This window comes from Agelaius phoeniceus, chromosome 2 (genome assembly GCF_051311805.1).
Source record: "Agelaius phoeniceus isolate bAgePho1 chromosome 2, bAgePho1.hap1, whole genome shotgun sequence".
Taxonomy (NCBI): Eukaryota; Metazoa; Chordata; class Aves; order Passeriformes; family Icteridae; genus Agelaius; species Agelaius phoeniceus.
Genome location: NC_135266.1, coordinates 25,513,508 through 25,526,689, shown reverse-complemented (window position 1 = coordinate 25,526,689; position 13,182 = coordinate 25,513,508). Strand labels below are relative to the sequence as shown.

The following is a 13,182-nucleotide window of genomic DNA, read 5'->3' as shown; positions in this document are numbered from 1 at the left end:
GTTGGGGCATAGTTTTTCATTTTTTGTAAAGACAGTAGCAGACTGCTTATCTGTTGAAATTAGGCTTCCTGTCCCAATTATTACTAGAAGTTTGGCATCTTCTGAACTTCACTAGCACTTTTCTCTTCAACCTCTCTCAAATCCAATGCCATTCCCTGAGAAGGAATGCACATAGAAAAAAAAAAAATCAAAACATGCACTCATTTATTGTAAAGAAGCCCTTCTTCAGGACACTAGTCATGCAAGCACTAGTAAAAAGGGAGATGAAGTATGATGAGAGGCAGACAAAGAGGTGCAGAATACTTTGCACAACTCTTATACCAATAGGCTACTTACTACAACTCTCCACTAAATTACCATCCTTAGCTCTGCCTACACACAGCATTGATTTCCAGGCTTTAAAAATTTATGAAAAAGCTTCACTCTTTTAAGTAATAAAGGAAGAGGTAATTAGAAAACATTCTACTTAAAATATATAATCTATTCTTTTATCACTCTTACAGAAAGATTTTTGAAGGCAGTCATGGATTTTTGAATATCTGGACGATCCGGATGATAATCCTAAAAAAAAAAGGAGAAAACATATATAAAAGGTTCAGTTCTAGCAAAAATAGTTTTAAAAACTGTTAGAGGCTTAACTAAAACCAAATAAACAATTCTGCAAAATTGAAGTTGTAGACTGATCTAGTCTCTTCATGGCCTTCCTATATTAAACACTGGTGGGTCTGGCTTGTAGTAAAACTGCAGTTACTTAGCACAATGCTAGTTATATTTAAAATAGAACCAAAGAAGTTTTACAAGACCTAGTGGATAAGAGATTTTGAAATCTCAAGAGGAAAGCATTAACAGAGTTTTGTCTAGCAGGTTAGCTTTGTCACAAAGGTGATTTCCTACAGACTACCTAGCACATTCTGCTGTCGCTGGCTGGCAAAACAATCTGTGTGACAAGACCCCCATACTTGCTATTTCTCTTTTTTTCCCATTCCAAACATATAATTTGTAAAATGCAAAGGTGAAAAGAGTAGGTCCTCAAAGCCCTTCTTGTCCTGTAAAGATCACTTTTGGACAGTGCTCACTAGAAGTCAGAGGGACTATTTTGCCAATGTGTTCAGCACACTGAGGTGAAAAGCAGCACTCCCTCTGAAAGATAAAGGGGCCTCGAGTAGAGTGCAGTGGACACATTCAATGTCAAGTCAACTGAAGATCCTGGTAAGACTATTCTAAGAATGATGATTAGCTTTTCTGGATAGTTTTACTTTAAATGTTTATCTTCTAGAGGAAGTTTTACTTCACTGACTTTTACATAAACCACTGCAGCCTGCAGTTTAGAAGGCTGACTGAAGAGCAAGCAAATGCAATTTTGGGTCCCATCATGTTTGACATGTACCTTTAAAATAATTGTTGTCAAATCATCATTAAGCTGGAACATAAATGCTGATAAGATATACCTCCATGTGCCTTTCAAGTTCTTTGAGTAACGTGGGGTATTTATCCAGACGCATAAAAGGTTTGCTGAGGCCCGTGGTCAGTACAAGGATCCCAGGGCTGTTTGCACCTTTCATCTCCATGAATTCTCCTAGTTCCTCACTGTGTACACAAGATATTTAAGCAAATTAAGATTAAATTATCAAAACAAATAAATTACATAGGATTCACAATTTAATCTTTCACCTACAATGAAGTATACCAATAAAACAGGAGGCCAAATAAAAAATTAATTCAAGTATAACTTAAGTGCTGTGACCAGTTTGTGTATTAAACAAAATACAGGAACAAAGCCATGTGCAGATTTGGGACCTAACCAGGGAAAAACACACATAGGAACAAATCTACTGTTCTAGATAACCAGTGCTCAAAGACAGTTCCTAAATGCTGCATCATTCAAGCAACAATTACAGAATAAAGCTGTATTTTATTACTCAGCTCTTTATTCTAGTAAAATGATATATGACCTTAGAGGTAGTTTACACAAGTAACACACAAGCAAGAGTCAAATGCTTCATATACAATTAAAAAATAGGTATTTTCATGGCGTCAGGCACTAATAAGAAGACAGAAATTTTCAGTAGTTTTTTTCTCTCACACTTATATGTTTAGTACTCATCTCACATCCAAAGTGTTAATGCAAAAAAAATACCAGCATTGATAAAAATGGTAGAAATAATCAGTGTAGTCTATTCTCTAATGAGCTAGGGTTTCATTAAGTGTGGACTTATACAACACACATCTTTTCACAGCAAAGCCACTGTAAGAAATCCATTCTCTCTGTGTATCATGAATTGCTACTTCCCCTCTCCAGATATTTTTTGGTTATTTGAATAATTCAGAACAGGCCCAGCCCCTCAACTTTTACAGCAACTCAGTTGAAACACCAGATCTGAGAATTTCAGCTCCCTTTGCTATCAAGGAAACAAAATAGCTACATCTTCTGCTTACAATGTAAAGATTTTAAAGGACTGTGGTGGAGGAGGACTAGCTTTTCAAGAGTTTAAATCACCAAGAACAAAATGAGCCCTCTCCATTCAGAATGGAAGATATGGCAGCATCTGGGCTGATTGCCAGGCTTCATAAAATACAAGTTGTAAAAGAACACAATTCTAAAGGCAAAAATCTATGTAAAAACTCAGAAAGTCATTTATTAAAAATGTAAAATCTTACTGCATTCAAGACACACACACTCCTTCCCATTGCAGAACAAGTGACACTGATTATTCATGTCATTTGTCCAAGTAGATGAAGACAACAGAACAAGAACACAAACATGGTGCTTAGGGGTGTGGTTTAGTGGTGGATTTGGAAGTGCTTGGTTAACATTTGGACTCTATCTTAAAAGTCTTTTTCAATCTAAATGATTCCACAGTTCTATGAGCTGTGAGCTTCCCACCCCATCCCAATGTAAGTGCTCTACCCACCATCCCACCTGAATCCTTCACCTCTCAGACACCTAAGTTCCCCCCAGTTCACAGAAAGGAATGTACTCTTCCACACAGTTTACTCCAAGTTTATTTGTCTTTGGATTAGTTAATTAGAATTTACTTACACTACACCTTACTTATGTATAGGCAGCATTGTTTCTGAATTGTCAGGTCCATCATCATTTCACACCACACTTTCAAGAGCTTTCTGTCCCCATTCTAAGGAGGCCCAGGCTCTCCTCATTGTATGCATTTGTGCCATTTCAGCTGCATTTAACTACAGAGTGCAGAAAGAGGGTGAGGGGATTTTTCAACATCTGCTGTGCATTTTAAAGATGCAAAGAGAAGAGCTGGGCACACTTGGGAAAGACCTTGCATCCCTCTTAAACAGGATATATCAGCAACTCCAGGCCTTCTAAATCAGCTTGTGACATAAACAGATTTTAGCCAAAATTAAAACACCTCAAAAAACTTCCTACAATACCTTGCATGAAGGGTTATTGTAATGCAACACAGATGAACACGAGTACTTTTTCAGCTTAAATTTAAATTTAAGTAAAGCTGGACAGCTCTGAATACCTAGAGGCTGAAGACCTACTTTGCCTAACTTTTCCTTAATCACAGCCCTTGCGTAGCATAAAATCACACCACTTCAGAACTTGACAGCTGACTGCAGTGGCACCCTAAACAAATGTTTACAGAGTTTGACTTGCACTGAGTCTTGGGTTTACCACTTCATGGTCAAGTATTCAGGGTAATTCCCTGAAACACCAGGCTTCCTGGCTACAGTGTGGTGTCAGCTCCTCTCCTCCTGACTCAGTTAAAAGAAAAGAAACTGCTTCCAGCAAGTAATAAAGGTATGACACCCAGTTTACACAGGAAGCTTTACCAAAGTTCACCAGGAAAGCCCTTTTGCCAGACAGCACTCACTGGTTTTAAATTTCAATTCCCTATGTGTATGACACTCATCATGTGCAAGTCATTACTTTTCTGTTATATTCATTCATTGCACCTGTAATCAGCCCTACCCATTTCAGCATCATAAAGTCAGGTTACACACAGTACTCGATACTTCATCTTAAAGACACTTCATACAAGGACAAAGAGGAAGTAGCTGTTTAAACTCATTCTTTGCATTTTGTTTGCTTCAGTCAGACACAGCCCCTGCTGCCACATTCTTCCAACTCTGCCCTTTTACAGTATCTACTACTCTTCCCCATTTCAGGCAGCACAATCCATAAGTGTGTTACACAGATTCTCTCACCCCTACAAAGCTGCATTTCCACAGGATGTGCCAATCTCAAATACCACAGGCTACTCAATTTAACAGTGCTCTGAACAGTCCTCATTTTTGCCCTTAGACTGCTAAGGGGCAAAACCCCCCATTCCTAGTTACTTCAGCCATCTCCATACTGTTGAGTGCATACAAATGCTTTATGGAAATAGTATTTGCTAAGCTATTCACTCAGACAATGTACGCACTTCCCCCTCCCCCCTTTTTTTAATGCTTTTACTGTAGGAGAAACTTTGGTTACTTTTTCACCCACATTCACATTTCTAATTTTCATTATCATTGTTCCATTTCTTCAACTTCACCATTATGAAAGATATGTGAAAAAACAGAGGAAAAATTACTGTAGCTTGAATTAAGAATGATTTCTTGGAAACCTGGAATAAAAAGCTGGTATTATCTTGTTTTCACTGTCTACTCTGCAATCCCTTTAAACGCACTCAGTGGTTATGCCATTCTCCGCTCAAGTGACACTTGGTGTTGATCATCACCTGTTTTACTTAATCACAATATAGAAATCTATGAAGCAAGTTTAAACTTCAGCTCACCTGAAACATACACAGTCCTGAAAAACAGGCTTAGCAATGGCATCAACAGGGAGCAGTGTTAATAGGTGTAATTAAAATTGAATGACGAAGTTTTCCTCCCAACATTCCCAAGAGGACAATGTTTTCTTTCATACACTTCTACGCTTCCCTCTGACAAGTTTTGACATGCCTGCTTGTTCAAGCTCTAGTCTGAGCACAGGCACACACTCCTTTAATACAATAGTACCCAAAATTTTGTCTGAGCAGTTCCTTCATGCAGACCACTGTAGCATTCTACTCATCTGGCATCTCTGCAGCTTTGTGGACATAAAATATCCATCAAAATGTGGATGTTATTTCAGCTCAAAGCTTAAAGTGAGTGTCTTTCATTCAGTCACAAAAGACAAATAGCATACCAGACACAATGGAAGGGTTTACTTTTACTTTCAGAAACATAGGGGGTTACAATGCTGTTGGAACATGACAACAGCTCACAACTGTTTTGTAATTAATTGCAACATGAAAAAAGCCTGTGTCAGCTGCTTTGCCAAAGACAATGGCTCTTTCATGTCACAATTTCAATTGATGCCTGCAAGTACCACAGTCTCCTAGGCAGTATGTGCTAAATTAAACTCCAGCCCACAGCTAAGAGTATGTTTTAATAAAAAGTTATCATTTAGCTGAACAGGAAAATCTTTTGAACAGTGAAATCATCAACTCAGTCACAACTGCCTAAGCAAGTAGCTTTTCAGAAAGAGGCAGATGAGACTTTAATTCACTACTCACGTCACTTTACACAATAAAATGCAGAGAAGCATACAAAAGTCCTGTGCTTCATTTATTCTGAAATCACAAGCTGAAGAGTTCTCCCCACTCCAGACTGGAGTTGGTTCACAGCTTGAGATATTTTAAAGGTCACCATGAAAACTGTCTTTAAGCCCTACTAATATATTCAAATCCTTCTCGGAACAGCTGCCTCAAAAGCTGCAAATTACACTGGAAGAGGGAAGAAAACAAAGTTCAGATGTGCCTACAAGTAACAGAAGGAAAACAAAAAAAAAGGCCATTGAACCTTGAGGAAAGCAGATCCAGGAACTAAAAATGCAAACATTTAAAATCACAACTTACACTTCTGAAGGAGGTCTCTGTTTGTAATAGATGGAGCATGAGCTATCACTGCTGAGGGGTCTGAGGACTGCACACAGGCACCGCATTTTGAGAGCGTTGTGACACAGCTCAGCTCAGCAACCCCTCTGCTGCAGCTTTTAGTTTCCTAGGGCTACACTTCCCAGCCCAGCTCCTCTCCCAGAGACTGCTGCTCAGCCTATGACATCAGCCTGCACACTTGCAGGCTCAGGGATCCACCAAAGTGGGGGAAGCACAAAGAGTTTTCTGACTCAAGCTGATCTGTATTCCACGCTCCAGTTACTCAGGGTAATTGTCATGTTCCAGCTCCACAAATTTTATCCAGACTGCTAGGTCTGTGATGCAAGTGTAGAATATGTTTGGGACATGTTATCTCAGAAAACAGAAGAATCTAGCAAAATTAATGTTTCAACAAGTAAAGATTTGTGCATAGCTTTCTTGCTGCTGAGAACTGGCTTGATATGTGCCACTTTGCAAAATAAAAAAAAAAAGGCAGGTGTGTGTTAGTCATTTTCAACTGCCTTTTCATCAAATCAAATTTTCTTCTGGTAAGATTTTTCTTCTATTTTAAAATCAATATACTGCTGTTTAAACAAAGTAAAAAAGTTGAACACCCCACTCTACCCCTCCAAAATTACATACCTGATGCTGGTTATTGGGTCTGTACTGTCCATATTTCCTCAAAAGAATTTTTTGTCCACTGATCAGTAGAGCCTGTTACACTTGTTTTTTTAAATTATGTTATCAAAACTCCAGTAAATCCCCTACTCAAGTATCATTTTTGGATATAGTCCATAGGAAGTCCCAGTCCTAGCTTCTGCCTGCTCTCTTTTTCCTTTTCGCTAGACTTTCTTGTTGCACTGAACTTTGTGGCTTGTGATCTTTTCCAGCTAGGTAGCATTTCATGTTCCTGGCACTCCTTATCCTGCTCCAATTACCCATTTCTGTACTTTGTATCCAATTGTGCATTTTAATCTGCAGGACATTCACTCTTTCACACCTTCAGTTGCTTGTTCTGTTATTTCTCTTACTGGAAGGCAAGCACATGTTTATGATCAGAGGCACACACAGGAACAGTGCTACTTTGACTGAACTCTACACCCTCAAGGCAGTACTGGTCTCACCAGCAAGCAAAATTATCTCCTAAAATAATACCAACTAGTGGAATACCTATCCTTGGATGTGAACTGGGATCTTCAAGCAAAACTAAACCTGATACAATGGAGCCAAAAAGCTGTGACTGTTGTGGAATAAAGTAAATAAAACAGGGATGGTGTACAGTGGCACTACAGCCACTCTGAGAAGGGAACATGGAAAACTCTGAGCTCTGTCAGAGCACCACCCAACTGTACCTGGCAAACTCCACCTCTTCAGCTCTAGCCAGTGGCTTAAGAGTCAATTACAAGATACAATGACAAATCTGAGGAAAAATTACTTAATCCTTCAAAGACCTTGATTCATTAAGCAGAAGGAATTTAAACGCTGGGAAAAAAGTATGCAATAGCTCCAAAATAATTCCTGAGACAAAAAGGTATCTACCAAATTTGAAGGGAGTATAAAATAGGAGAAATTATTTTGTACACAAACTTTAACACCTGGATAAAACTTATAAAGCCACAACTGGAACCAAGAAAAGAATCTGTTCCCAAACTTAAGAGAAAGATTTTGTTGTTGCTGTGATCATCAGAGGCAAATACATCTTCAGAAACACATAGCTCTGGAACCTGAACTCACATATGGGCTGCATTTGGTTTTATTCCCCTTTCTTCATGTTCGCATACACTCAGGTCTCCAGTGACTTTAATAGTCTGACTATTAATAATTTAACTTAATGAAATGAAAGGTGTTTGTGGCTTTAAAGATTTGAACATGATAAATATCTTATTCTTGAAATAACAGAATTGATCCCCTTCAGCCCAGACTGTGTATTTCCATAAACATGCACATACATGAACATATATGCACACACAAACCCTTCTTCTGCATTAACTGAATGAAAGCCCCCATGCTGCTGCTGCATATGATCAAGAAACAAATGACAAAAGATAAAGTGGAAACAGATTTGCATTCATAGTGGATGGCATTTAAAAGAAAGGGAAAAATAAGACAGTCAGATTCCAATTGAATGCCCTTTTTTTACATCTCCAACCCCACCCCAGGACTGCTACTTAGAACAGACTTCACAAGAATGCTATTCAAAGAAAGTTTTTCTCTACAAGTGTACAGTACTACTGAGCACATTAATATCATGTTTTACCTACACATAAACACAGAGACTTTACAAGGTGCCAACAACATTTTAACAGATCTCACAACACTGCTTGAAGAGCACCATTGATAGCTCAGAAAATGACATGTAAAATCCCCATTACCAAACCAGACAACTGCTTACAATTTTAATGTAAGTGATCCAATCACTCTGAAGAAAGAAAACAGTTAATGCTTTAGCCAATTTCTTTAAAGCTTTTTTAGCCAGTGACAGTAAAAAAAAAATAGTAAAAGTCATATATTTAAAAAAAAAAGTTTAAATCCGCATTTAGAGCAATTATCTTGGAGATTTTTTTTGTTGTTGGTATGGGTTCCCAGAAAAACAAGCACCCTAATAAACTGAGAAGAAAATACTAATTTTGTGATATAAGAATTTGACATTTGCTAAGGGGTTTTTGTAAAAAGGCTTTCAGAGGTACAGTAATAGTATATGTGTTCAGTTTATGAATTGCACACAGCTCATGGCAAGAAATAACCTTCTGTAGACAGTAAGGATTTATGTTCCAAATCAAACTGTTCCAGACAGTTCCCTTTTCTTCTCGAAAATGCTACTGAACAGCACAGATGCTACCAACACGATAATAAAGTCCAAGTATTCCACATACACTTATTTCTTTGCCCTATTTTTGCTAGTATTAAAACACATGGGTTTGGACCCTCTTCTAAAATTGTACTGACAAACAGCCAACTTACATTGCCTTTCCTTAAGAACCTTAAACCTTGGTATTTTACCCAGTATAAACTGCAGTGTAATTGTTTCACCATTACTACAATCATGGCTGTCCTCAAACCTCACAGCAACTTTAAAATTTAGGTTTATAGGGGACTTTTTACACATTAAAATCATTTCAGCTAAACAGACAAAGAGACAGTTCTGAGTATTTTACATTTCTTCATGCCTCCAAGCAGTTTGTTATTTCTCTCTTTTCCTCTGCTCTGAAACAATGTAATTCAGAAGTTTTCCAGCATTCTGAGAGGCAGAGATGCAGAACTGCTTAAAGCCACCTTCTGATTTCTTCATGGCAGCTGTCTCAAGCAGAATATTTAGACAGGCCACTTGCTACCTCCAGCAACGTTGAACAACAAAAATTAAGGTAATAGAATAATAAAAGGTGGGTAATCAGAAATAATAGGATGCAATTCTGTTGGCTCATGCCTAGTAACACAATAGATTTAACAGAAAACTGTCCATCTCAACTTGTCTTCCCTTGAGCTATCTCATACAAACAAACTTCCAGAACCAAATTATCCTTTATCATACTTATATTCTCTCCACCAGGATTTGATGTCAAGCTGACTTTAGAGACCTGAAGCTGAATTTTTCTTAGGACATCTTACACAAAAAGAAACATGAAAGAGAAGAAATGTTTCTCTTCTCCGTTTGCAGAAGAAATAGCTTTCCTCCCTCACATTTCTATCACCGTTTCTCCAAGTTCTGAGATAATCCTTTACAGATATCCCCAAATCTAAAGAAATGTAGATGACCATTTTGCTGTCACATGTCATCTTCCATCTATAGGTTAAATCACAGACATCTGGGAAAGAGCACAGAGACTCAAACAAACAAAATTCTAATCCCAAGAGTATTAAAAACCATTTACAGAAAATGGTACTAAGAGGGTAAATTGAAAGAAAGTAAACACACAGGGATTTCATCAGGGAGGTTTAAAAATATTTTTGTCTTGCTGAATTTTAATGACAAAAACTTACCTTCTTTCTGCCTATACTGTAATGTGAATTTGCAGCTTGGGGTTTTTCCAGCTGGGGTTGGAATATATAGTTACATGTATTATTAACAGACATGAGAGTTCAGAGTATTTGGTCACTAGAAGGTTTTTTTTCTTCATAACATTATGAGTAAAGCTCACAAACATACCACAACATGGCTGTTAAAACAAAATTTGAGTTCCTGAAAGAAGCTAGCACCACAGGAAAAAATCTATTGTGATCCTCTTGGTATTCTAAGTGTTAAGAGTAGTCAAAATATCTTTACTTTAGTCCAACACAACAAGACAAAGAGGAGAGGGGTGTGTGAAGCAAGAAGAACATATATCCTGTGAGAATTTGTACTATAGCTGACCTCCAAGAAGAAGTCAGGGCTCTGTCCTGCACCAGAAGCAAGCATAAATAGCCCCAAACTGACAGCTGCTTCAGCACAAGGTTACTTCAGAACACAAGTATATAGCAAAAGCTTGTGAAAGCTGACTATTTTAATCAAATTCTGGCCTCAGTACTTTTCCCTCAAGATGATACAGGGCATCTTCCATGCAAATTTAAGGTCTGTCCAAAAGCTGAGCAATCTACATCACGTTAACTAAGCATCCTACTTCTTACAGAAAATAGTGATTTTGTAAACCTCACACTTCTCTCTCTCATACCACTCAAAAGCAAAGCAAGGGGTATTATAAATTCTGACATATATACAGGCATCTACAGGGCTAAGTTACAATGCACCAACTGTCTAAGAAGCCTAAGTCATGTCAGTTTTGCCATAATTGCACAAACTCGTTTTTATCTCAACATTTTTAAAACAAATACAACAATCAGTAAAGATTGTTTTACACATTCAGAGTGCAGCATGCATTTCTTCAATGAAAAAATTCTCTCAAATAGTTGATAAAACACTGCCAAAAGTGACAAGCTGTCCTGACCACATGAAACAGCTTTGTTTTATGGGGCATTTAGTCTTTTATTTACAAGTATAAGGTTTTTTCCTCAAACAAGTTCTACCACAACAAACATGCCAAAAGAGATATCACAGCTTTACAATTCAAGTGTATATTTGTATTTTCTCAAGTGTGTATTTTGCATTTTTGTGTCAGACTCAGAAGACCACAAAGTTAACATACCTGTGTTCTGTGAGGACATTTACTGCTGATGGGTGGTTGGCACAGTATGTAAGGTATAAGCTTTTCATTTGTGGCATCAAATTTAGAAAGCATCCTCCAACCCTCTGCTGAGCTTCAGGCAATCTAAAACAGAGTAATAAACATAAAAATACTGTAATACCAACCAGACAGAGAAATAAATTAAAGCCAAAAAAAGCAGTGTATATTTGGTTTGGCTGGGGTAGAGTTAATTTTCTTCACAGTGGCTGGGAGGGGACCATGTTTTGGATTTGAGCAATAACATAAGGGTGACAGAAGGGATGAAACTCTTCTTTTGAAAGAGCAGCTCCCACTAGAAGGACAAAGCCTCTTCAGCAGAAGGCTGTGTGGCCAATTGTATAACCCACACTGAACTTAACCAGAAGATGGGCCACCAGCTTTCATCAGTCCTAGATTACAAACTTATTCCTGACATCTTGTCTAAACCACTGTACATGTGCAAGATGAAATGTTTCAATTTCTCCATGCACTTGCTCTCCTTCCACAAAGGCTGCATAAAATAAATATGCTGAATTTTTGCTTCTTTGCAAGACATGGCACTGGATTTTACTGTTGTTGTTAAGCTTTTTAACTACTCTCAAAACCAGTACTTTACTCTTCACATGAGCCCTCATTGAGTACTTGATGCAAATACTGCTAATAGTCAAAGAGCTTCATTCTAAGATTAGCTCCAACAATTCTTTCTGGAATAATATCTTTTTTTCCTGGAAAAAAAATTTTACACAAGTCAGTATTTTCTGTTGTTGTCCCAGACATGTACATAAAGTTCCTAAACATCAATATTAAGCATTTCCCCTTTAGAAAAAAGTGAGAGATGTTCCAGTGAACTTCAATAGGAAATAAACCATTCAGCTTTCCAGGACAACCACTCCTGCAGGCAGGGGATGTTCCCATTCTGCTCAAACACAGTCATCTTGTCCCAGTCCTTAGGTTTGCTCACAGCAGTCAAAATTCAAAGTTCCCAAGCAATTCTCCCCCGAATTCCAAAACAGTAAGTCTGTCTCCTAATCAGCTGTTCAGTCCCTCTGCACAGTGTGGGAAGACCACCCAAAATGAAGTAAAAATTGACTGTAGAGGTGTTCCAAATGTGAGTCAGAGGAAACATACTCTCTTATTTGAGAGCAACATTCATTACAGACACCCAGAAAAGGACAGCTGAATGCCCAGCTAACACATCACACCAGACACACTCAGGTCACAGTATCAACACTCCCTATATCAAAGGCTAGGACTCATATTTTAAGTCTGCATCTTTTATTTTCAAAAAGTTTGGATTCTGCAGTCAATAGAGTGGCTGCTTTTGCAGGTGTTTAGGGGAAAACCAAGCATACTGAGGGAATGCTATTCTTACAGCCTTGCCAAGCAGCATTTCCTGCCAAGCAGCTGGCCCCCTTTAATAAATCTAGCATGAGCTAATAATACATTCTTCGAGTAATAGATGCAGCCAAAGTCTCAAACTCTGAAGACATACTCAAGGCATATAACTCAGTATTAAATAGCAAGAGGCTCCAATAAACAGTTGCTAAAAATGGTTAAATTCCCATTTCATACTACAGTGATGGGGGTGGAGGGTGAATTATGGCTGTTTGCACCAAGCAGACATCTGTGTCTTCTCAGTCTGCTGTTCTTTTAGCAGAATCAAAGACTGACATTATTCTCTTTCACATGTTGCACATGCATTGCCACTTTATACAGCACATTCTTTGTTGAATTAAAATAATTAATAGACTTTGTAAGGGGGTGGTAACTCATCCCCTTAACTTTTCTAATCCATGCATTTTAGTTGCAAGTGCTCTACTATTTTCAGGGGATAAACTATCTATGTGTCTTTTACCTGCTGAAAAAATCAACAATTTAATGCCTATCACCACATCATATAAACCTTTTAGTAATTAATGTGCTCCATAAAGACCATAGTTATTTTACAGTTTACTCTGAAGTTATCATCCCAACATTATTCTCATATTTAACAATTCCATTAAAAAGGAATCACATATAAATATTTACAGATATATTTAAGTTATACCAACTTCTGTTAAAAGAAGGCCAGATACATGTTTTAATTCTATTTACAAATGTAAATGAACCATAACAAAGCCTCTGCTGTTGTACACTTGCTAGAGGAATCACCATGTGACTACATCTCA

The 13,182-nt window shown here is 37.8% G+C and overlaps 1 protein-coding gene across 8 annotated transcripts in view; it reads right to left on the bottom strand.

Annotated features, from left to right (window-relative positions):
• Positions 1-13,182, bottom strand: part of ARHGEF7 (Rho guanine nucleotide exchange factor 7) — a 116,430-nt gene that overhangs the window by 32,222 nt on the left and 71,026 nt on the right. For all 8 annotated transcript variants that reach the window (XR_013180807.1, XR_013180806.1, XM_077173323.1 and 5 more), the window contains 3 exons: positions 10,997-11,119; positions 1,449-1,587; positions 502-561 (listed from right to left, as the gene is read on the bottom strand). Coding sequence is in view for 6 of the 8 variants with exons in the window: in XM_077173323.1 (XP_077029438.1) it covers positions 502-561; positions 1,449-1,587; positions 10,997-11,119 (322 nt within the window). In the remaining 2 variants the exon portion in view is untranslated. The remainder of the gene's footprint in view (positions 1-501; positions 562-1,448; positions 1,588-10,996; positions 11,120-13,182) is intronic.